This window comes from Verticillium alfalfae, genomic scaffold (genome assembly GCF_000150825.1).
Source record: "Verticillium alfalfae VaMs.102 supercont1.2 genomic scaffold, whole genome shotgun sequence".
NCBI lineage: Eukaryota > Fungi > Ascomycota > Sordariomycetes > Glomerellales > Plectosphaerellaceae > Verticillium > Verticillium alfalfae.
In genome coordinates, this window is record NW_003315037.1 from 2,999,616 (window position 1) to 3,022,273 (window position 22,658).

General features: G+C 56.1%; 9 protein-coding genes across 9 annotated transcripts in view; 5 read left to right on the forward strand and 4 right to left on the reverse strand.

Moving 5' to 3' along the window:
- The window catches only part of VDBG_02391 (conserved hypothetical protein), a gene marked incomplete at both ends in the record, with an annotated part of 2,560 nt that extends 654 nt beyond the window's left edge, over positions 1 to 1,906 (forward strand). Inside the window, one exon of the mRNA XM_003008157.1 lies at positions 61 to 1,906. Within this exon, the coding sequence (XP_003008203.1) occupies positions 61 to 1,906 (1,846 nt within the window). The remainder of the gene's footprint in view (positions 1 to 60) is intronic.
- A 597-nt stretch (positions 1,907 to 2,503) lies between these two features.
- On the reverse strand, positions 2,504 to 3,560 carry VDBG_02392 (zinc-binding alcohol dehydrogenase domain-containing protein; the record flags this gene model as incomplete). Its single annotated transcript, XM_003008158.1, has 2 exons — positions 2,504 to 3,185; positions 3,232 to 3,560. The coding sequence occupies 2 exons, from the start codon at positions 3,558 to 3,560 to the stop codon at positions 2,504 to 2,506; spliced, it is 1,011 nt and encodes a 336-aa protein (XP_003008204.1).
- An 886-nt stretch (positions 3,561 to 4,446) lies between these two features.
- Positions 4,447 to 5,207, reverse strand: VDBG_02393 (predicted protein; the record flags this gene model as incomplete). Its single annotated transcript, XM_003008159.1, has 2 exons — positions 4,447 to 4,661; positions 4,778 to 5,207. The coding sequence occupies 2 exons, from the start codon at positions 5,205 to 5,207 to the stop codon at positions 4,447 to 4,449; spliced, it is 645 nt and encodes a 214-aa protein (XP_003008205.1).
- Positions 5,208 to 7,382: 2,175 nt separating this feature from the next.
- On the forward strand, positions 7,383 to 8,827 carry VDBG_02394 (serine/threonine-protein kinase SRPK3; the record flags this gene model as incomplete). Its single annotated transcript, XM_003008160.1, has 6 exons — positions 7,383 to 7,624; positions 7,696 to 8,030; positions 8,117 to 8,221; positions 8,300 to 8,418; positions 8,497 to 8,662; positions 8,724 to 8,827. The coding sequence occupies 6 exons, from the start codon at positions 7,383 to 7,385 to the stop codon at positions 8,825 to 8,827; spliced, it is 1,071 nt and encodes a 356-aa protein (XP_003008206.1).
- A 390-nt stretch (positions 8,828 to 9,217) lies between these two features.
- Positions 9,218 to 11,052, reverse strand: VDBG_02395 (conserved hypothetical protein; the record flags this gene model as incomplete). Its single annotated transcript, XM_003008161.1, has 2 exons — positions 9,218 to 10,781; positions 10,877 to 11,052. 2 exons carry the CDS (start codon positions 11,050 to 11,052, stop codon positions 9,218 to 9,220), a joined length of 1,740 nt encoding a protein of 579 aa, XP_003008207.1.
- A 387-nt stretch (positions 11,053 to 11,439) lies between these two features.
- On the forward strand, positions 11,440 to 13,523 carry VDBG_02396 (calcium/calmodulin-dependent protein kinase type 1B; the record flags this gene model as incomplete). Its single annotated transcript, XM_003008162.1, has 6 exons — positions 11,440 to 11,799; positions 11,872 to 12,087; positions 12,141 to 12,601; positions 12,660 to 12,882; positions 13,214 to 13,244; positions 13,351 to 13,523. The coding sequence occupies 6 exons, from the start codon at positions 11,440 to 11,442 to the stop codon at positions 13,521 to 13,523; spliced, it is 1,464 nt and encodes a 487-aa protein (XP_003008208.1).
- A 2,479-nt stretch (positions 13,524 to 16,002) lies between these two features.
- VDBG_02397 (cytochrome P450 3A1) lies at positions 16,003 to 17,980 on the forward strand (the record flags this gene model as incomplete). The annotated part of the gene is made up of 5 exons (XM_003008163.1): positions 16,003 to 16,197; positions 16,273 to 16,570; positions 16,636 to 17,037; positions 17,135 to 17,491; positions 17,547 to 17,980. The coding sequence occupies 5 exons, from the start codon at positions 16,003 to 16,005 to the stop codon at positions 17,978 to 17,980; spliced, it is 1,686 nt and encodes a 561-aa protein (XP_003008209.1).
- A 226-nt stretch (positions 17,981 to 18,206) lies between these two features.
- VDBG_02398 (choline dehydrogenase) lies at positions 18,207 to 19,749 on the reverse strand (the record flags this gene model as incomplete). The annotated part of the gene is made up of 3 exons (XM_003008164.1): positions 18,207 to 19,138; positions 19,197 to 19,622; positions 19,719 to 19,749. 3 exons carry the CDS (start codon positions 19,747 to 19,749, stop codon positions 18,207 to 18,209), a joined length of 1,389 nt encoding a protein of 462 aa, XP_003008210.1.
- A 1,118-nt stretch (positions 19,750 to 20,867) lies between these two features.
- Positions 20,868 to 22,655, forward strand: VDBG_02399 (C6 zinc finger domain-containing protein; the record flags this gene model as incomplete). Its single annotated transcript, XM_003008165.1, has 1 exon — positions 20,868 to 22,655. One exon carries the CDS (start codon positions 20,868 to 20,870, stop codon positions 22,653 to 22,655), a length of 1,788 nt encoding a protein of 595 aa, XP_003008211.1.
- Between the last annotated feature and the right edge of the window lie 3 nt (positions 22,656 to 22,658).

Sequence of the window (22,658 nt, forward strand, 5' to 3'; positions counted from 1 at the left end):
CGGTAACACCGATTACGTGCAAGCACCCATCCTCACGAAAGCCCGCCAGTTCGACCCCAGTGGTTCCCGCACCATCGGCGTCTTGACGAAGCCCGATCTTTGCGAGTCGATCGGCCTCGAAGACAAATTTATCGATCTCGTCCAGAACAGAGACCAGGCCAATTTCTTCAAGCTCGGCTGGTACGTCTTGCTGAATCCTGGACCTCGCGACCAAGGCCAGCCCTGGCCTACTGCTCGCGAGCGTCAGGAGCGCGAGCAAGAATTCTTCGGCCGCGGCAAGTGGCGCGCCCTGCCAGAGTCCATGTGTGGTGTGCCGGCGCTGAAGCAGAAGCTCAGCGTCCAGCTGCAGCGTCATATTGGCCGCCACGTTAAGACGCTCAGGAAACAGATCCAGACGGCGCTGGATACTTGCGACACGGAGCTCAAGTCCATGGGCGAAGGCAAGGACACGGTGCCCGAGATGCGGGTTGAGCTTGTAGAACTCTTCTCGTCCTCCAAGGAGCTCGTCATTCCCGCCGTTTACGGTTTCTACAAGAACCCTCCTCGCAAGAACTTCTTCCGCGCCACGGCCGACCCTCGAGGCACGCCCGCTCAAAACCTTCGCGCCCGCGCCATTGAAGAGAACGAGAAGTTTTCGCATCGCATCCGCCAGAACGGCCGCAAATTTGGCTTTGCCTCATCGACCGACCCCCGCGCGCCCAACGCTGTGCCCCTCGGCGACAGCGGCAAGAAGGAGTTCGTCGCACACGAGGTCGAGATGCTTCTGCGCCAGATTCGCGGTTCCGAGTTTCCCATGGACCCCAAGCCTCGTGCCGTCTACATGCTTTTCCAGAGTTACTCGGAGAACTGGCCCAAGCTGGCCCAGGAGCACAAGGACAACCTTGGCGTCGTCTGCAACGAGTTTCTCAGTGAGGTCATTGACTTTGCCTGGCCGCAGCGCATGAGGGAACCGCTGCGCGCGCAGTTCCTCGATCCCCAGATGAGGGCCCTCATGGCCAGTGCCCAGGAGGAGCTCGAGCGACTCACACAAGACATGAACCTTGAGATCCAGCCCTATGATCCCGAGTACGAAGAGCGCCTGCGCAAGTGGCACGTCGAGACGACAAAGGATGGTGGCACCTACAATGAGGCGCAGGAGGTTTTGGAGAAGATGTTGATCTTCTACGAGCTTGCCGCCAAGACTTTTATTCGCAACACCATTACGCAAGTCATTGAGCGTCACTTGCTTCAGGGCATGTATGGCATCTTCAATTCGGTCGCCATCATGGGTATGGCGGATGATGGCGTCGAGGCCATCGCAGCCGAGAACAAGGAGACGCGTGACAAGAGGATGGCACTCAAGACACAGAAGAACGCCATTGAAGAGGCCAGAGACATTTGCGCCAGCCTCGCCATGCGCAAGGAGTTGCGGGCCTACGCTGATGAAGATCGCGACATCGAGGAAACCTCCGACGAGGACGACGAGTCGCGCCCCCAGGAACGCCCCCAACAGCACCCACGACAAGCTACCGCGTCCTCCAACACCCAGCCTCCCCCTCCCAGGGCATCGACAGAGGCTCATCGCCCGGCGCGCAAGCCCACGGCACCCCAGGCTGATGCCGTCGTGAACGGCAACTACACCCATGCGTCGAACGGCGCGCCTCAGGGTCTGCCAACGCCCCGTGTCGAGGCACCTCGCACCCAGAGCTCGGGCGATTGGCACAGCGAGGAGCAGCCGGTGCGGTCGGTGCCGCATCATGCCCCACCCCCGCCGCCGCGGCCCGAGAAGCTGAGGACGGAGGACCAGTACGGGGTCAGCCCTGTGGAGAACGGCTACGGGTCGTACGGCGCCGAGACGGAGTATCCCCCTTCGGCGTCGCGGGACTCGAGGCGCGTTTCGGCGAAGAAGCTGTTTGGCAGGTCGTGAGTTGTTGGGGCTGCGTGATACATGTTATTTACAAGCGGGATGCATTTCGTTTTTGGACGAAGGAGCTGGGATGCCACGGGTTGGATCGAGCCATGATAGGTTTTGGTAGTGACATGGTGAATTCGCACGATAGATACAATATACCCATAAGAGTTTGAAAACTATGAACTAGGTACATATGACCCTCCATGATGCGTACTTGTGCTCAAGCAGGCTGGACGACATGATAGAGGGGATCAGCTCCGTAGCGTGGAAGTGACGACGTGTGGATGCGAGGGGTCAGTATTTCATCACCATGTTACTATGAAATGCATGATTGACGACACAATCTAGTAGTACTGACAATGTCAATCATACCTGTATTCATGATGTTGCGTTTTCTGATCCTGTAACCACCACATTTGGGCCAGCTTTCGCTGCTCGACATGTATCTGTACGTATTCATCCTCGACCATTCATGATTGGCTTGATCGCACAGCACACGGACACCAGTCACAATGTTGAAGCAATTAAAGGTCATAAATTTCATTGAATCCTGCCTGACAGGCCCCTGCGCCTAGCTCCGATGAATATGCAATCTATACGCTACCAACCAGTTCACGCCTTGACCTTGAGGACGGCCTTGCCAAAGTTCTTGCCGTGGAAAATGCCGACGAGGCCCTCGGCGGCGTTCTCGATGCCCTCGGTGATGTCGACCTTGGCCTTGACCTTGCCGTCGGCGAGCAGGGGCTGGACCTTGTCGTTGAAGGCCTGGTAGCGCTCGGGGGTGAGGCTGACGATGAAGCCCTTGAAGGTCAGGGACTTGCCGATGATGTTGAAGAGGTTCTTGACGCCGTAGCGGTCCTCGGGCTTGACGTTGTAGTCGACGATGGAGCCGCAGCCGATGATGCGGCCGTTCTTGTTGATGGCGTTGAGGGCGGCCTCGAGCTGGGCGCCGCCGACGTTGTCCCAGTAAATGTCGATGCCGTTGGGGGCCAGGCGCGCGAGGGCCTCGTTGGGCTCGTCCGTCTTGTAGTTGAAGGCGCCGTCGAAGCCGAGCTCGTTGATGATGAAGTCGATCTTCTCCTGCGAGCCGGCCGAGCCGATGACCTTGAGGCCCTCAGCCTTGGCGAGCTGGCCGACGAGCTGGCCGACGGCGCCGGCGGCCGAGGAGACGAAGATGGTCTCGCCGGCGACGGGCTTGCCGATCTCGTAGAGGCCCTCGTAGGCCGTGGTGCCGGGTATGCCGAGGATGCCGATGAAGTAGTGGGCGGGCAGGTTGTGAGGGTTGTGAATCTTGCTGAGGCCCTTGAGCTTGTAGGCCGGGGCCGGGATGACGGGCGTACTGGGCGTTCTGGCCGTAGAAGGAAGGCGAACTCGTCGCCGACCGGCGAACTCGGGCGTGTCGAGAGCGGAGGACCTTGACGACTGAGGCGCTCACGATGGGCTGGTCGAGGTCGAAGGGGGGCGAGTATGACTTGACCTTAGGATCGCGCATGCGGCCGCGCATGTAGGGGTCGAAGGAGGTGTAGAGAACCTCGACGAGGACGCCGCCGTGGAGGGGCGCATTCTCGAGGTCAATGGGCCTGTCCTCGATGACGAGGTCCTGGCCGGGGACGGGGAAGCCCTGGGGCACCTTCTTGTAGATGAAGGACTTGTTGGAGGTGGGCGCCATGGTGGATATGTGTGTAGGTGGGCTGTCTTTGGTGTTGAGGGGTATCTGTGGGATGGAAAATTGCGGGGCACAATGTGTCGCAGGATCGATAGAGTGCTGATGGATGATGGGACTCGGGGCTGTGAAGATGATGGCATACGTCAAGGAGGAGGAGGCCAGGTCGAGGCTTTATATCGTTCGACAGCCATCACCATTACAAATCCAGGGTCCAACCTGTGTTTTGGCGTAGGCGCCAACGGCAGACCCCATTGTCACGTCATGGACGCACAAGAGATTTGATTGATCGGAGAGATTCTGACGTTCTGGGCGACAGGCGAGTAAGGTTAGGAAGGGTGTGCTGTTTGCTGTACAGGATGGATGGGTTCGCCTGGTTTCGATTCGGCGTTGCCTGGTGGGTGCGGCGGGGTTGTGACGAAAAGAGACATGACGCCGTTCCCGAGAGATCATCAAGGTCCTTGATTGGGCCAACACCAGCAACCAGCGAGTAGGGGGACCTCGGCTTGCTTACAGAGCAGAGAGGCGGCCTCGGTTCCTGCGCCCTTTTATGCAACTATCCGTAAATCAAGCACCGTTGGTGCCTTACACAGAATCCGAATTCCCCTTTTCCTGCAAACTCTTGTCTTCTGTTGCCCCTCCCCCCACCCCGCCATGCTCACTTCTTCATGCTCCCTGCCTCAACACGGATCAACCTTCACCGACCCCCCCAGCCCTATCAGTCATTATCGCCGAAAGTCAATTCACGAAATGACTGGCTTTTGCTTATGTTCGCAGCTCCCAACCCGGTCCAGGCGGCAGGGCGGCCTGACATCATGCCGACCCCTGCTCCACCACTCTACCTCCGAAAGCGAAGCCTCCTCTTCCATGCCACACGGCTCACGACCCCTCCCTAGTTCGTGCCGTTCCTTACCATCATCCGCGCCTCAGCCACGACCATGTCCGACTGTTTGCCATCGTCGATCCCACCGGCCGTCCCCGGCCCACTCTTGACAAGTACCGCCGGCCCATCCCCTGACGGAGACTTGACCCAGACTTCCTTGTACCCACTCGACGCGAAACCGAGCTTCTCGAAACTTCGCCGCCCCTCTTCCGTAGCCGTGAGAGCTGGATAGTGTGTCAGTCAGCAACTCGGCGTTTTCTCAACAACAGACACCTCGGACAGTTTTCTTGTCCCATTGTCCACAAGAAAAACCAAAAAAAGGGGAAAAGCAAATACATACCGGACACCCCCTCGACAACGTATCCTTCCCCCTGCGCAGCCTTGACCAACTCGTCGACGGCAAACCGCGCAAAGCCTTTGACGGCGGACCCCTGCACCTCCTCGACCAGCTTCTCAATGTGGAACACATGCACGCCGACGGCGTCGCCCTTGGTCCGCGAAACGTCCCGCGCCGCATCAATGGCCGACTCGCGCAGCGTGCCCGCGCCGAGGTCCCGCCACGCCGGCACGGCGAGCGGCAGCGCGACGACGACGCCGACGAGTGTGTCGCCGGCGTGCAGGGCCATGGACAGCTCCGGCGCCGCGGCAACCCAGGCCTCGAGGCGCTCGAGGGGGATGCCTGCTGGGTACATGGCTTCGTCCGAGCTGTGGATGGACTGCACCATCTCGGGCGACAGCGGCGTGCGTGTGATGTAGGATGTCCAGTCCATGGTGTGCGATTGCGATGTGTTGCGATGTGACGTGTGATTGTATGCTACGCAGGAAGAATAGAGTGAGCCTCCCCGTTGGCACAAGACGAGAATCGTCTCAAGTACACGAACATCTCTGGTGTATCATAGCCATTACGTCATGGGACGGCCGGACTTGTGGGACTGGTTGCCAGTCTGCGCTCCAGCTGAGGCGGGCTTAGCGTATGTCGCTCTGCGGATGTTCGCACATTACGGCTCACAGACGGTCGATTCCCTTGCACTTCGCGAGCACTATCACAGCGCGGGTCAGTGTTTCCTGTGGACAACAACGCAGCGGACGCCGTGCTGTCAGCACTGTCTTTGGACGACATAATCGCTCATTGCTACATGCGGGCAGATTCTCTGCTAGGGATGTGAAAACGTGGAGCGGAAGCAGCACACCAACGGAGTGATGGGAAGCAAATACCATCGCGAGAAAAAGTGCTATAGAAGACCGAAATGGACTGAAGCAGGTTGAGAGTAGTATCACAGCCCTGAAGACATGTGACATTGAGGCTATCCCGCGAACCGTCCATTAACTTTAAGGATCATATGCTGTGGGCCTCAAGGCGGGCCGACGTCACGTCTCGATGGCGAGCTACGCTACTGATTGGAGGGATGCTTGTATGATAAGCCGGAACTTGCAGAGAGAGGGTATGGGCAGAGCAGAGGGGTCTTCCGCAGGCGACATCCGCAGCAAACTTTTAGGTAGGGCTTCGAACTTGGATGGTTTCTCGCCCTGCGCAAGTTGTTTTTAGGCGTGAAGCGAAAACTGATGACAAAACCAGAGTCTTTACGATCTCAATGGAGTTGATGTTAAGGACTACCACCATTCCTGCGGTGTCTTATCAACGAACTCTTAGCTTTCAGACAGATGACGAGAACGACTGGTTCAACTACAACGTCTCGATGGATTCGATTTCACAGACCTTTTATAACAGGTCAGAGACTGCAATTTATGATCTGTCTTTGACAAATATAATCTCCTCACCATTATTAGTGTAGTACTCAACGGCACGCCTGTATACGTCAGACAGATCAGCCTTAGAGTAGCTAATCTACGCCACTCAGTTGTGGGCAGTAATAGAAAGTTTCGAGGCATTCATAAAGAAAAGAAAATGGTCTTTAGTTGAGCTTCGTACAACAATTTCAAACAATGAAGCACAAGTATCAATCGCCAAAATAGTAAAGGCTCATCTCATGTTTCAGTTGAGTTGTCTAATTTCACATGTGCGTTTTGACTTGACACTAATTAAGACTCTTCATTATCATATTGCAGGCACGATGGACTCTGGCTCAGACCAAGAAAAAAACCTGCGCATGACTGCAAGACTTCTGCCTTTCTGTCAGGCGACCCTGCGGAGCCGCCAGGAGCCGCCAAGCAGGGGGTCGGACAGGGGCTAAGAGCGATGAGAGGACGTATATATGGAGGCTGCGGAGGGTCCTCCAAACTGTGGAGGGCCGGAATTCAAATGTATTCTGACCCCAGACCTACATTGTAACTACCTGCGGACCCTGCGGGAGACTTCTTCACTCTGCTCTAAACCACGCACTGACACCTTCTATTGACAGAGGCTTGCCACCAACGTCGTCACTATCAGGAGCCTCCGACCAGTGTGCAGCCAAAGAAGTCCACGATATTGAATGAAGCTCCTTGGATCGATGTATCCATGGTTGAAGAGGAGAAACATAATGTATGACTCTGTTTAGCTTGCCAGCTCAACTCTTAGCCTGAGTATGCATGACCTATCATTGGGTCTTGTATAACGAATCAACTCGTAGGCTTCGCCTGACGCAAGACACGCAACCTTCAGCTTTGACGATGGTTCTCCTCCCTTTTTCGTTGGCAAAATTGCCACCCAGACAATAGACCAACCGTACATGGCGCTTTGAAGCTTCTAGTCATGTTGACTGTGGCTAAGGAAATGCTTCCCAGCAATGCAGCTTTGAATGAATAGTAGCGATCATGCGGGACATGACAACTGGTTATGTAAAGTGGGTACTTATTGAGAAGAATGGCGGCCTCGGGGAGGTCTTGGAATGTGCATCAAACCCAGGCCAGTCTGTCCTCCACGACCCGCTATCCTTGAAACGTCTCTCCGGCGGCTTCTCACCTAATCTCAAGATCGGTTTGTTTTTGAACCTGAAGCTCAGAAAATGGCGTCTTTTTTGCGGAAGGTACCCTGGTCCAGCCGAGTATGGAAACCCCTGACTTTTCCGAACCCTGATTTCTTACGCATTCCACCTGGCGAAAGAGTAGAGGAGGAGCTCTTCCCAGACTACAAAGCATCGCGGTACTACCCAGTCATCATCGGCCAGGTCCTCAAGGATCGCTATCAGATTGTAGGAAAGCTATGCTTTGGTGCCAGCTCAGCTGTTTGGTTGGCGCGCGACCTAGAGTAAGATAATCTTGGGTTCCCTTGTGGATCAGCCCTAGAACACACGACTAGCTCCGCTGACGCAATGTTAGGGGTTGTCGACATGTGGCACTGAAGCTTTTCATTCACTCACAGTCTATGGGCGAACAATTAGATCGCGAGGTGTCTATATACAGGCGAATTTCTAATGCTTCTTCGACGCATCCTGGTCGCGGCGCAGTCAGGGAGCTTCTCGACTCATTCGATATCGCTGGACCAGAAGGATCGCATCGATGCTTAGTGCATCCTCCATTGTGGGAAAACCTGCTGACTTTCCTTCACCGAAATCCAGTTGGGAGATTGCCCGTGCCCGTTCTCGCCTTTACCCTTCGGCGCATGTTTCAAGCTTTGGACTTCCTACACACAGACTGCCAGGTTGTTCACACAGGTAGGTTAGAGAACTAGAAGGATCTCATCCTTCAATTGAACCATTCTGCTTATCTTTCGAGGACTATACTGACCTATGGTGGGTAGATATCAAGGCTGACAACATCATGTTCGGTATCGAAGATGATTCCGTCTTCACAGCATTCGAGGAAGAAGAGCTCAGCGACCCATCTCCGCGGAAAACTGTGGATGGTTGAAGCATCTATGTCTCTCGAGAACTACAGATGCCAAAAGCCTGGGGTGCACCTGTTCTCTGTGACTTCGGCTCAGCCGTTGTTGGGGAAGTCGAACGCCTGGAGGACGTGCAACCGGATATCTACAGGGCACCCGAAGTCATCGTCGAAGCACCATGGTCCTACTCAATCGATATATGGAACACGGGCTGTGTGGTGAGTTTTCTTATTGCCACCAACGAAACTACGCTTTAGTGTCTAGGTTGAATGGGAAATGCCCTAATTACGTCGCAGATCTGGGACCCATTCGAAGGGGGTCACCTGTTTACAGGGCACGATCCAGAGTCCGAGAGATACCGTAGCCGAGCGCACCTTGCAGAGATTATTGATCTTCTTGGACCACCTCCACAGACGCTGCTGCAAACGGGCAGGTCGAGCCACAAATTCTTCACGGATACCGGTAAGTGCGACGACGTTAGCGATGGGGCCACTTAACCCATCCGCCTCCACCATGCTGACAGGATGTTATTTCGCTACAGGGGACCTACGTGGCGCCGACGCGGGGCTGCTGGCTGGTGCGTCACTTGAGGAAATGGAGTCTTCCCTCGAGGGTGACAGTCAGTAAAGGTTCCTCGCCATGATGCGGAAGATGCTTCAGTGGGAACCCTCAATGCGATCATCGGCGAAAGCCTTGGCTGAAGATGAATGGATTGTCGCCAACATTCAATGAGATATGCAGGCGCTGCGGCTGTCCATTCAAACTGTAATTTCTATCATGGCGTTTTTCAATCTTTGGGTCGCTAAAATCATCACATTACACATCTCATTTCTATCACACCAAACTATGTGATCACTTTGAGCAGATGTTCAAGATACTTATGATGTTCCTTTCCTTTTATCTTTCACGTACTGTGTTCAACACGGCCTGATTTTTCCAGTTCATCTCCTGAGTGTGTGCGAAAGAGAATTAAAGTCGAAGATCTCAGATCATGTCTCATTTGAGCCTGTCTCAAGTTCAAACAACTATCTGGCAGATTTTGTCTAGTATACTTTCGATGAATCGAACGCCAACTACAATACCATCCTCGTCCAAATACTGCTCTTGACTTCCAAAAGCTTCATTCTCCGGGTCTAAACATGTCAGACATGTCACAACCACGTCTGTATACAAATCTCCCAGGCGAGATGGAAGAATGGTCTTCGCCATGCCCACCAAATGCTCCTTCAGCCGCCCGTCGCCTCCTGTATTGGTCTTTTGGAAATGAGAATCGGAGAGAGCCAACCCAAGACTGATTCCTGGCACAGGCGCTGCTGTGTCGCTTTGGCTCTCGTCCGGGTACCACACGAATGATCGCCATAGACCCAGTTCGAGCAGACAGACGCCCAGACTGTAGATGTCGTGCTGCATGATGTAGCGCTCTTGGACCAAGTTTCCCTGCCGTTCCGGATGACGGTATAAGTTTCTATGCCACGCTGCGTCGCCGAGCAGGTTTGTCTGAAAGTGGGTGCTACGAAACTGGTTGAAGCCAAGAAGATAGCTTGTCCCCAGAGATGAATTGGCATCGGAAAAGACTAGAATATTGTCGGGCCGAATGTTCTTGTGTACGAAGTCACAAGTATGTATGTAGCTAATGGAGTATACAAGCTGCTTCGCTGTCCGCACAATAGCTGACGCGCTGACAGGGTGGTGCCGGAGAAGAAGCTGGCGGAGGGTCATGGGAGGGTTGGCATCCTGCGGTGCACGATAGACGACTTCGATGTACTTGAGGCCCTTTGTGGCGGGATCTTGATGCTTGAGTAGACCGTAGCAGCGAAGAAGACCGAAAGTTTGGGGGTCAACCTGCTGGAGGCGCCGGGCAAGATTTTCAACGTCCACTTTTACCTGTGAGATTGTTCCTGGAGGCGCATTGACAGACTCGGCAATGAGAAGGCTGTTTGAGCCTGCTCTGACGATGGATCGAGCCGAGGAGAAGGGTATTGGTGTTTCTGTTGCGCCGCGGAGACCAGCCGCATCAAGGTTCAAGCTTGTCTTTGGCTGCGATTCACCAGAGATTGGTGTTTTAGGAGGGCTGATTGCGTGTCGAAGTGCGAGCATGCTGTCTAGAGGGCTAGGGCTTGAGCAGACAGACGTCGAATCGGTAGACTTTGTATCTGTCTCTTTAAGCGCCGTGTCTAAGGTGGTGCTACTCATCAGAATGATGAGATACCATGTCGGATCAAAACGGCTTCTCCATGCCTCCAATTCGGTCACCAATTCGTCGAGGCCTTTCTTCGCCATTGAGAAGCGCCATTTCCTCCAAACTTCGGAGGTCTTCTGCTTAAGAGTCGAGTCGTTGGAGGTGGAAGATGTTGAGACGTTGAGTCGGGCAACAGCCTGAAGCAGCTTGCCGTTGAGGATCTCGAGGAGGTCTAAGTGGCTTTGTGCCAGCTCCTCGTCGAGCTGTGATGAGATCTTTTTGAGGAAATTGAGCTGGATTTCAAGTTTCGTCCAAAGAGCTTGCACCAGAACCAGTCTCTCATTGATGAGTTCATCTGCACCACGATACGACTGATAAGTAGTGATGACTTTATTCGCGAGTCTGTAGTGGTTAGCGATCGTCCTTTTCTTCGCCCTGCTGACACTCCGATTTAGGAGCGGCACGGGCCGTAGCGCTGGCCTCCTAGCCAAACTCACTTAATGCAACCATCGATGACACCTGCGACGGCAAGTAGTAGTTCGGCAACCATGAGACCTATTGTTGGGATTATTTCACTGGGAGAGCATTCTGCGAGGACGCTCAAGATAAATAATTTGTCGTAGCGCAAGGAGTAGCACGAGGCTCCCCCAAGCCATCGCAAGCGGGAGGCCATGAGGGCGGTGCCGCTCACGAACCCCTGTAAACGAGGGCGGCTGTGCCGCAATATCCATTGGGTCCCGTCCTCTTAGGCGCTATTTGCTATTGAACACCCGCCAAGCAACGCATTGGGTCACCAGCTGAGGATCTGCGCGGCGGAGTGGAACGCCACATCAGGTGTTTTGCTGTCGCATAGACAGGGCTGACTGCGCGGCTCCTCAGCAGTCTCGTGACGGTGAGCTGAGGCTGTTCTTTGGTGACGAGGATAAGACTCATACCATCCAGCACTAGGTATCTTACCTTACCAACGTATCGAAACGATCAGGCACCATGCCGGCTCACCGTCCAAAGACTGCCAGCCATATTTGAAGCGTACTTACTTTGCGCAAGCCTATAGCCCATCATGGGGTCCAATGTGGGGGCCAACATGCCATCACCTTTGGTTCTCAGGTGCAGGCTACAGACCGAGTTTCTGGATGGGTGTGTCAAACACAAGAGGAGAGTGTCTATGTTGCACCTCACACCGCGCAGCTCGAGCCTAGATACCGTTTTCGAGGAACTCTGGGACATCGAGCCCACCATTGGCCGAGGTTCTTTCGGTGTGGTCCGCTTCGAACGGCTAAGAGGACACCCAAGTGTGCGCTTCCAGTCGTCGTCACATCGCGTGAGAGCTGTCAAAGAGATCAGCAAAAGAATGCCCGACGGTCACCACTGGGACTACATGAAGGAATTGGAGGCAATAGCGAAGTTCTCTCAGCCAAATGTGAGTTTGAGCACTTGTCATCATAGTCCCCCGGCAGTATTCAGCACAGTTTCCTGATCACTCGGGCAACAGTATGCACCGTTCTTTGTAAGGACGCGTGGATGGTTCGAAAATGCGAAATCCGTCTTCATAACCATGGAGTATTATCCTCTCGGAGACCTACGCAGATTCATGGATTCTCAGTCGCCATTTACCGAGAACCTGACAAGCCACATAGTTCGCCAATTAACACGAGGTATCAACTATATGCATGCCAGTGGCTTTGCACATCGTGATCTGAAGCCGGCTGTAGGTGACCATTCTGCAACGGTCGGTTGGAAATCGGTACTCACGCGTGGCAGAATATTCTAGTCGCATCGACTTCGCCAAGGTGGTCCGTACGGATTGCTGATTTTGGCATCAGCAAGCAGGCTCTCGAAGGTGGGACTTATCTTCGAACAATGCATATTGGTACTTTCGGATACATGGCACCCGAGGTGCTGGGGTTTAACGCCCAAAACAACCCAAGTGCAGCATATTCGGTGACAGTGGACATGTGGGCCATTGGCGTGATAGCCCTGGAGCTGCTCATGAAGCGGCACCCGTTTCCCAACGTCTCGGACCTGGTAGGCCACGTCCATGGCACTCGCTCGGTTCAGTATGACGGAGTCTTTGGGGTGCACCCCTCGGACGCCTGTCGTGATTTTATTGGCGGCTTATTGACACCACATCCTGCCATGCGACCGTCTGCCAGCGTTGCCGTGAAGCATCCCTGGCTGAAAGAGATCAAGGTCGAGGTTGTTGACTCCGAGGATGACGAGCCGTGAGTGAAATATGCCTCTCAGAGTCAAACCGTAACAGCAGTAGACTGACTAAGACAGACTTTTCGTGGAAGACTACCCTCAAGACGAAGACATAACGATGCGCCATCGTGATGGCGTCACCCCCGCCTCATTACCATCACTGGCCTGGTCGAATCTACGACTGACACCGGGCGCAGCTGCACCTGCAAGTGACGCAGGAACGCTGATGAGCACTCAGGCTGGCCTCCAGCTAGACAGGAGTGGTCTGTTGCCGAGCTTCCAAGCGCTGTCGTTAGAAACGGTATGTTGAAATCCGAAATTTGTGGTGCTTCGTTACCAACTAGCAGGAATTAGACACGATATTTCGTTTTGCGATCAGATAACCAGACGGATATTGAGACCAGCATCGCTCACGGTATCTGGACCTCTAGTCCGCGCGTGAACAAGATCATTGAGAAAGGCCATACCAGATCAGGCGGTAAAGTTGTGTTCTTCTTCTCAGTCATAAAAAGGTAAGCTGAATCACATTGCAGCCAGTTCAGGAGGCAGTGGAAATGCTGACGAAACGATTGATAGCCAGCGATTCTGTGGGGTCGCGCAAATGACAAGCCCCATGGATTGGGACCACACAGACGAACACTGGCTGGAAGATTCGTGGAGAGGGTAAGCAAGTGTCGGAAGCTATCGGTATTGGCATTGCACGACTGACCAATGTTGCGCGCAGCCGATTCACTGTTGACTGGCTCTGCTTGACCGAGCTCTCTTTTAGCAAAGTCAAACACGTGCCTGTGTCGCAGCGGACACCAGGTTTCCGTGCCATTGCATGTTACGACGGGACAGAGATATCGCCCCGACTCCGCGCACCAGCTATTGAGTGCATTCTCGGCCGAAGAGGAGGCCGGGATGGTCATGGCAGGTGGAACAGTACCTGCTGCCTTGTGATGACCTATCAGTGCGTGGTTTGGAGCAGAGCGGAAAGGCCTTGAACACGTGGTCCGCAGGCAATAGACAATCGGTACGGGGTTGTGATACATCTGAATGCTGGCCCCCCGCAACTAGGAGGATCTCTGCAGCTCTTAAAAAGGGAACATCCGTTGTAAAAGATAGCGGCGTCAACGTAAGTCTAGCTATGTGTCAAGCGTATGCCTTCACCCATTAAAGTTTCATTAGATTATCCATAAGTCGCTTTGCTAGCTCCTTGTCACGAATGCTTTTCCAATCGAGCCGAGGCATTGCCACGATTTCTCCGCATACCGGGTCCGCTCTCGGTATCATACAGGCAGCCGCGTGCCGTCTGATTCATGCGGACTATCAAGACTTAGTGAACGGATTGAAAGCTATATCAAATAAGAAGAGAGCGAGTGGAGCAAATTTATGTCGTTGTCGTACTTGGACATGAGCGATGACTGCTTCTCATCGAGGATAGGGACCCTATCAATGTTTCCTGCAACTTCACTGCTGCATTCAATCTCCCAGAGTCGTAAATTTCTTCATGAGGGTCTTTTCAACCGATTGTGTTAAAACCCCCTGAAGGTTGTCCTCATGACAAATGCAATCCTGATCTTTCGAATTTGATTTAGAACGACATGCTAACGAATCTGCTTCAAAGCGTCTATGTCAATGTTAAAGAGTCTGTCACCAGTGCTGAAAAGTCGAGTAGGTGACAGTCCTCGAAACATGTCTTGATACTTGGCCTTACGTGCATCATGCTTCGACATATGCGGTGCCCGCAGCGCGGTATTGGGCCAAGTCAAGTGACGTCTGGCCAAAATAGCAGTGCATGTTTGATACCAGTCTTGACCATGGCTCAAGTACACCGGAAGACTAGCCGTTTAATACTTTGAAAGGAAGGGCAACAAACCATGGTGTTTGGTTCATGTTGTCATTCAGGATGATAAGTTGGTGATGATGACGTCTTAAAATCTCTGCAATGAGTCTATGGCTGCGTCCCAGATGCGAACGCCGTCCTCCAGCTCGCCTACATGAACCGACGCTCTGGTCCAATACCCGTGCTGTTGCCAATGCGCTCATCAATACCAAACCCGCGCACCAAGCTCGGGATCACACAATATGTTGACCCCGCGCCCGAAAAATCACGGTCTCGAGATCGACTGGCTCAATGTCAGCCACAGTCGTATCTCCACGAGTGGGCGTCTTGGACCTCCCAGCCCGCTGTGGTCAGGGTGCCGCGAGCAGGGTCATTGCGTGATCGATCGGAAGAGCCCTGCTGGATCAGAGACAATCGTCCATGACTCGGCCAGGGGAAAAGGGGGGGGGGGGGGCTTAAAACGTCCTCAGATCCGGCAAACGCCAGAGACGTTGTGAAATCGGCCGGGCGCCCGCATGGGGGTCTATCACTAAACATTATTTCTCGCAGCGTGTTGTACGACGTCGCGGACCCCCGCCGCGTCACTGCCGACCGAGAACTATCCTCACACCCCCTCCTCTTCTGAGGTGCGGCGATGATACTGAGTCTCCACCTTGTGGCCATCCTTTCCTCCTCCGTCGGTGCTCTCTGGTCTCGAACTTGCCCGATACGACCAGTCTTGCGAGGTTTCCCAGGCGTGCCTCAGGGCCGGGTGTCACGCAGCGTCAATAGCGTCGAGGTCCAGATAGGCTCATTGGGACGCGTGTCTTAGGAGGACGATGGGAGATGAATCTCTGTCCGCTGTCTCAGCTGGCTGGCGAGGACCGACGGATCTTGGTTCCGCAGTCGTCGTGCGACGCTGGATGGGGGACAGAAGCCATCTCAACTCGCTGCGAGGGAGGCCGGTGTGGAATTTTCCCAACGTATGAGTAGTATCGTCCCCATGAACTTCCATTGTGGTTCTGGCCTCGAGACCCAGGAAACGGAAGGCTGCGGAATCTGATGTTTCTTCTGACTGAGGCTGTTCGGTGGTGTGTAACGCTGCATCGGGAGCAGAGGACATGTGAGCCCCCGACTGGTCAGATCCGACGCCCCGTTAGGCTATTAACGATCGATGACGGGAGGCTTATGGGTGATGACGGTCCTTGGAGCTGGTCTGCATAACCTGAAGCACATGATGGTCGTATGCGAGAAGCGGTTGGCGGGATCACCTGGACAGAGCGCATCCTTTGACTCCCTTTTCGGATCCAAGTGAGCAGCCCCCATTCTATTTTCAAACATGAGAGGTCTGTAGTCGATAGTCGAGGCCAAACTACAAATAGGGCAGGAAGGCATGTCGTATCACTTTGCCTGGCGGGCCGGCCGGTCCTCGCCGCTCACTTCTCTGACTCGAGAGAAGCAGACCTCTCTGGCATACGGCACAGTTCCTACCGCGGTGACGATACGATAAAGAGGTAGCTTGGCAAGGCCTCCTCGGTCCCCGTTTGTCTTCAAGGACACCTCTCAGCTTTGCTCGACTCTTTCCTCTCTTCACAGCCGTCGAATCACGGCGCTATGCATCTCGAGATCAGCGTCATTGCTGGACTGGTCCTGGCCGTTGGCTCTGCCCAGTCAGCGCTTGACGTAGGCCTCTCGCCGCTGCGCATCTTTCTTCTTGCTTTCATTGCTCAGTACAGTCTTTTCAAAGCATACCGCGTCTTCGTGTATCCCCGCTATGTCTCCAGGCTGCGACACTTGCCCGGTCCCACGGTCAGTCTGAGTCCGGCTCCTTCCTTTTGTGGCTGGACACCTTGACCGAGAGATTTCACTGACAGCGTCACATAGGACGGCCATTTCTTCATCGGTCAGATGGCCAAGCAGCTCCTCACGCCGGGGCCCGTGGACGTCTTCCTCGACTGGATGCGCAGGTGGCCGGACGAGCCCCTGATCCGCTACCTGTCAATCGGCAACTCGGAGACCATTATGATCAACAGCCCAGCAGTGCTCAAGGAGATGCAGCAGACCAAGTCCTACTCCTTCTGCAAGCCGAAGATTGCCGCCCGCATGTTCAGCCCCATCACGGGCCACGGCATCCTCTTTGCCGAGGGCGAAATCCACAAGCGTCAGAGGAACCAGCTGAGTCGTCCGTTTTGCCCCCGATTCTTTGTCTCGAAGAGAAGCTCTGTACCCTCATCTAACACGGCCAAGGCCCCTTTTCTCTTAGCAACGTCAAAAGGCTCCTGCCCGTCCTCCAGGGAAAAGCCAAAGAGCTCAGCGCGGCCCTCGGCAGAGACATGGGTCCCGACGCCGCGAAGACCGTGACGGTGGAACCCTTTTTCCAAAAGGCAGCGCTCGACGTGCTCGCCATCGCAAGCATAGGCTACGACCTCGGCAGCCTCTCGACGGCGTCGGCCTGCTTCCACGCCGTCTACGACCGCATCATCCACCAGCCGCGCCTCGGCCACGTCCTCACGTTTCTCGACGGCCACGTGCCCCTGCGCGCGTGGCTGCCGTTGCCGCTAAACCGGCGCTGGCTCCGCGACAATGCGCTCATCCGGCAGATGCTCCTCGGCAAGCTGCAGCTGCAGAAGCAGCGCGTGCTGCGGCGGCGTGAGGGGCCTGGCGAGAGGCCTGACGGGGGCGCTGGCAAGGGAAACCATGGTCCCCATCGGAGAAGGCCGCGACCTGCTGAGTTTTATTCTCGAAGAGTGTCGGCGGATCCGCCGAGGCAGGAAGACTGGGACGACCAAGAGCTGCTCGATTTCGTGGAGTGACCCTGATACCATTCCTCAGACTGCCATGCACCCTGTCGTGCTGACGTGTACCAAAAAAAAACAGGTCCTCAACTTCATCGCCGGCGGACACGAGACCATCGGGACGGCGCTCACATGGGCGTCCCACGTCCTCTCGACAAGGTCGGACGTACAGGCGCAGCTCCACGCCGAGGTCGAGGCTCTCTACCGGGGCAAGCCGGAGGCAGCATGGAATCCGCAGTACGGCGAGATAGAGAGTCTCCGCCATCTGAACAATTTCGTGCGCGAGCTGCTGCGCGTCTACAGCCCAGGTATGTGGTGGATGTCGCGCTTCGTATGAGTTCAACCCAGCTGACGCCGATGTAGCCCTCTTCCTGCCGCGAGAAGCGTCCGAGGACGTCACGCTCGCGAACACGCTCATCCCCAAAGGCACTTTGGTCGTCATCGTGCCAGCGGTCACCCATTTCAACACGCACATCTGGGGCCCCGACGCCGAGGCTTTCCGTCCCGGACGATGGGACGAGCGTGGCGAAAAGAGGGAGCCGGGCCTGGGTCGTGACCCCTATTCATTCGTGCCGTTCCTGCACGGGGCCCGTGGGTGCATTGGCAAGGCGTTCGCCATGCTCACCCTGAAGGTCATGATCATCGAAATGGTGCGGGAATTTGGCTTCACTGCACCGCCGGGGCAGAATGGCGACGTGGAGTATGCCAACCCAAACTTCACCCTGAGACCCAAGGATCATCTGCGCGTCGTCGTCGAAAAGAGGCGCAAGGGCGGCATTGTGACGGGTACGAGGTGAGAAAGCGGCCACGCTGCAGTGCGATGTCGGAGTGCTACCGCGGCAATTCACATTACAGTCGTGGCATGCGGGGCGTGTGGTGTTGGGGCCTCACAAAGTATTGGTATACCCTTTCTATAAATGTAAATGGCAGAGTATAATATACACGGAAATGTCAGAGTAAAATATACATGTAAAAGTCAAAGTATGTTTCAGCTCCGAAATGTCATGCTCATAATGGCCCTGCTCACTCGAGGCTATGTTTCTGGATTAATTTTTCAGCGAGGATCGACCCGAGAATGTTTGGCGTAATTTGAGAGCAGATCACAGGTAGGAGAGGTGTCACACTGAGATCAGTCACTCTCAACCCCTCGACTCCCAGAACACAAAAGTCGGCGTCGACGCAGGCTTGTTCGTCCTGACGTGTCCTCATGGGCGTGGCGCCAGAGTAATGACGCGCCGTCGCGGCAGACTCTTTGATGAACGCGAGCACATCGGCTTCGTCGTCGCTGGCAGGTGCGCTGTGGGGACCGAGGATGTCGTTCGAGAGGGACGCCAGAACGGCAAAGAACCGGGTCACCATGCGTACAGCATCAACGGCATTCTGACGGTCGATGGCCTGTGAGAGATAGTTCGGGTCGACGAGCGGAGGGTCTGCGGCGTCTTTGGACGCCAGCTGAAGGGAACCCGTAGAGCAGACGACTTGTGGATAGGCATTGATTTGGAGCAGTCGCCGACCTGAGTTGGGTGAGCCACCGGTTGGCAAGACACAAAATTCCCAATGCGAGGTTGCTGGATGCCTGATCAAGTCTTGCGAGCGCGGGGACAGCGTCGGTATATCCTTCGAATCCAGAACAGCATCCGACTGACCTGAGACAATGGGAAGAAGGCTGGGGTGGTCTTTTCCCAGGTTCGTCTCGAGGTTGAGAAACTGCCGAATGTGTGCTCGCATCGTCTCGGGGTCAAAAAGCCAATCTGCAGAGTCGGTGAAAGCCGGGCCAACTTCCCACAGCACAGGGATCATGAGACTGTCTTTGAGAGCCTTGCCGATAGGGAGGGCGCAAACGAGTGGGATTCCGAGTGCAGCGAGGTGGTCTCTCGGCCCAATGCCGGAGAGAAGCAGAAGCTGAGGTGTACGCAGCGCACCTGCACATAAAAGAATCTCCTTCGAGGCATGGACTGCATGGGGGGGTCAGCTGAAGCGGTGAAGAGCTTCTGGCATGTGGAGAGATGGTACCTGTTCCGTTGCTGGTCGAGATACCAGTGGCCTTCTTCCCATCGAAGATGATCCTGTCTGGTTGTGACAGGCAGTCGACAGTCAAATTGGGGGGCTTCGTATGACCAGCGAAGACGTGTTGGGGCTCGGATCGAGCACCTTGGCCACTGGCACGGTACGAGGCATCGCCGACGCTTTCAGCCCACGCATCGAGGTAGGCGTCCGACGTCGAGGCGCCACCGAGCGCATGTCCAGCGGCCAGCGACAACGCCCGGCCGCCGAGGTGCGCCTGAGGTGTCGACATCAACGGCTGGGACCAGGAGCATGGATCGACGGCGGGCGCAGTGCCATCCGGGCGTTGGGCATGCCAGGCTTGAAGATGGAGGACGCTGGGCCGGCTCGACGACGACGCCAGACGTTGGGCAATGGTCACGGCAGATGGGCCATCTGTAAATTGTCCGTGTCAGCTGGGTTCAGCGCCGCAGGGCATGACGACGAGAAAGGGCATGACGAGAAAGAGCATGTCAGCATTCTCGCACGTACCACCGACGACGATAAAGTCGAAGTCTTCCATCGTTGCTTCGTTGGCGAGGGGCGGTGGGTGGTGAGGTAGATGGAGCAAGGAGGCGAGGCCCTCACGTGTACCCTGATGATGATGTGCCGCCTCGCTCGCCCAGTGGTGGGACTCTATTTCCATTTATATCATCCCTTCTTCGCTGCTGGCCATATCGCATTCAGGCTCGCGGTTCGGCATGCGCCGCAGTTGAGCGTCGAGGCCATTGGCTGAAGGCGAAGAGGCAGGCTTGCCGCCATGTCAGCCGTACAGACTAATGAGGTACGAAGACTTGGCCATGTCACCGAGCCCAAGTCCTCGATCGAGTGGGGCTCGTTTGTAGGCCTGCCCCAAGAAAAAACCAAGAAAAAATAAAAATAAAGGTGAATCTACCACATTGGCTTGCCTTGGTGTCATCTGTGCGGCGCATGTGCATGTGAGGCACGGCTAAAAAGGAAGAGGGCCTTTACCTATCCGGGAGAATGGGATCGTGGGGGTGTCGACGAGATGGTGAGATCAGGAGTAAGAAGGCTTGGAAGCCAAAGCCAATGCAAGGCAGGTGTGTGTGCTGACATAAGGCACATGGAAAGCACCTGCCAAGTCCAGTCACTCGCCCGCAACCGAATCTGACTGGCCCTGTGCTTTTGAGCCGGTATGATTGGTCCATCTTTACGAGCACCATTTTGGCCAATCAATGAGCTTCCATCTCCTGCCCGCTTCACACCGCTTCTACCAATCGATAGACGTTCGTGCCAGCTGCGGCTTCTCACCAACTACACGATCCTGCACCACAGCTGCATCACAGCCTCACCCACGGAGACACCGATCCAAGTCGGCATGGCGCCCTCAGTTCTCGTCGCCACCATATGGGTGCCGCCGCTCGTATATAACCTGCAACCAGTAAGGACCTCCCAAGACATTGAGACGTCCCCGGCTCCCGCGTGGAACAATGACGCCAATGCCGCCGCCACAACGTCGTGCTCCCCTTCATCTCATCACCCCTCGCCGACGGGTCACACCATCTCGGTACCGACCCTTTGCGACGAGAGACTCTGCATCGAGAGCCTCTGCGGCGAGAGCCTCTGCGGCGAGAGCCTCTGCGGCGAGAGCCTCTGCGGCGAGAGAACGCCGCGTCCGTGATGCCCGAGAATAACAAACTCTCGGCGCTCGCGAGGCCCCCCGCGCCTCTGCTGAGACCACGACCGCCGAGGCCGCCGCCCCTCTTCAAGGAGATCGACCCGCGCGCCCCTCCGTTGCCCGCGCCTCCCCTCAAAAAGAAACGCGCGAGCAGGCCCAAGGTCCGCACGGGATGTCTGACCTGCAAGATCCGCCGCGTCAAATGTGACGAGCGGAAACCCACGTGTGCCCGCTGTCACAAGGCCGACGTCGAATGTGACGGGTACTTCCCCCACAATGAAACGGTAGCCTCGACCACCGCCGCCGGCCCTTGTCATTCGTCCAGCGAGGAGGCCAGCCAGCCGAAGGGCACACACCAGCGCCACTACCACCGCCCGATCCGCCCTCGAGCGGGCATGCCGCCCTCCTTTCTGGGCGTGCCGCTGCTCGAGGGACTCGACGTTGTCTACTACGACCTGTTTCGGCACCGTTTGGTCCCGCACCTGGCGGGGTACCGGTACAAGGACCTGTGGTCGCGCATCGTCCTCGAAGCCGGCATGCGGGACGACTGCATACGCCACTGCATCCTGGCCGTCGGCGCCCTGACCATGGCCGTGGCAGAAGTGCCCGCCTCGGCCAACGACGAGCCCCTGCGTGGGGGCCGACCGTCGGTGCTGACCCCCTGGACGCACAAGCAGATCGTCAACGAGCACCACAAGCACGCCCTGCGCCACCACCTCAAGGCCGTCGCCGGCTTTCGCAAGAGCTTCCAGGATCCGACGACCCTCTCGCCGCGGTGCGTCCACCTCATGACCCTCATCCTCATCGTCTACGAGTTCATGCAGGGCAACAACGAAGGCGCCAAGACGCTTCTCAACTGCGGCCTCGCCCTCCTCCGGAGCTCCATCACGCTGTACGAGGGCAACCTGGAGCAGAGCGCGCCGGGCCACAAGGAGAAGGAGGAAGACCTCGACGACATTGAGCACAACCTGCCCTGCCTCGCCGTCATGCTCGACTACTCCAACCAGCTCGCCCGTCAGGACGGCCAGCTCTACCAGCTCAAGTGCGTGCCCGACGACGCGCGCCTGCCCCAGCCGGGCCACGACTCCATGGCCAAGCTCATGGCCTACTGGGGCCGCTTCTTCACCTTTAGCATCGTCTTCATCAGCAAGGCGACCTACGTGCCCCGTCTGGACCCGCACGGCACCGGCACCGGCCCCGGCGCGCGTTACAGGGCCGCCATCCGCGCCAAGCAAAAGGTCTTCCTCGCCCAGCTGCACCGCTGGACCCCCGTGCTGCGCGAGTACGCACGGCGTCTTCCGGCCCTCGACGTTGCGGCCCGCAAGGAGCTGCGCGTCGTGCGCCTCTACTGGCTGGTCCTGTACGTGCACTTTTGCTGCTGCCATGACCCGACCGACCTAGCCTTTGACGCCTTCACGGCCGAGTTTGACGAGATCGTCACGGAGACGCTCGAGCTCTTTTCCGGTGACGACAAAGATGGCGCAGGTGGAAATCTGAGCCTGACGCTCGGCGAGGGCGTCGCGTCGCCCCTCTTCTTCGCGCTGCGCAGCTGTCGGGACCGGGCTGTACGGACGCGCGCCGCGCACGCCGTGGGGGCGGATGCCGTGGCGCGACAGCGGGTTCCGATGCGCAAGATTTGCGGTTACTATGGAAGTTGGGCCAGAAAAAAAACTACCTGCAGCAGGGGATGCCGAGGGGTTCAAGGGGGGGGGTTTTTTCCCATTTTCAGGAAGGGAAAGGGGGAAAACCCCCGTGTCCTTGCAAAAAAAAGTTTCGCAAGCCCCCGTTAAATC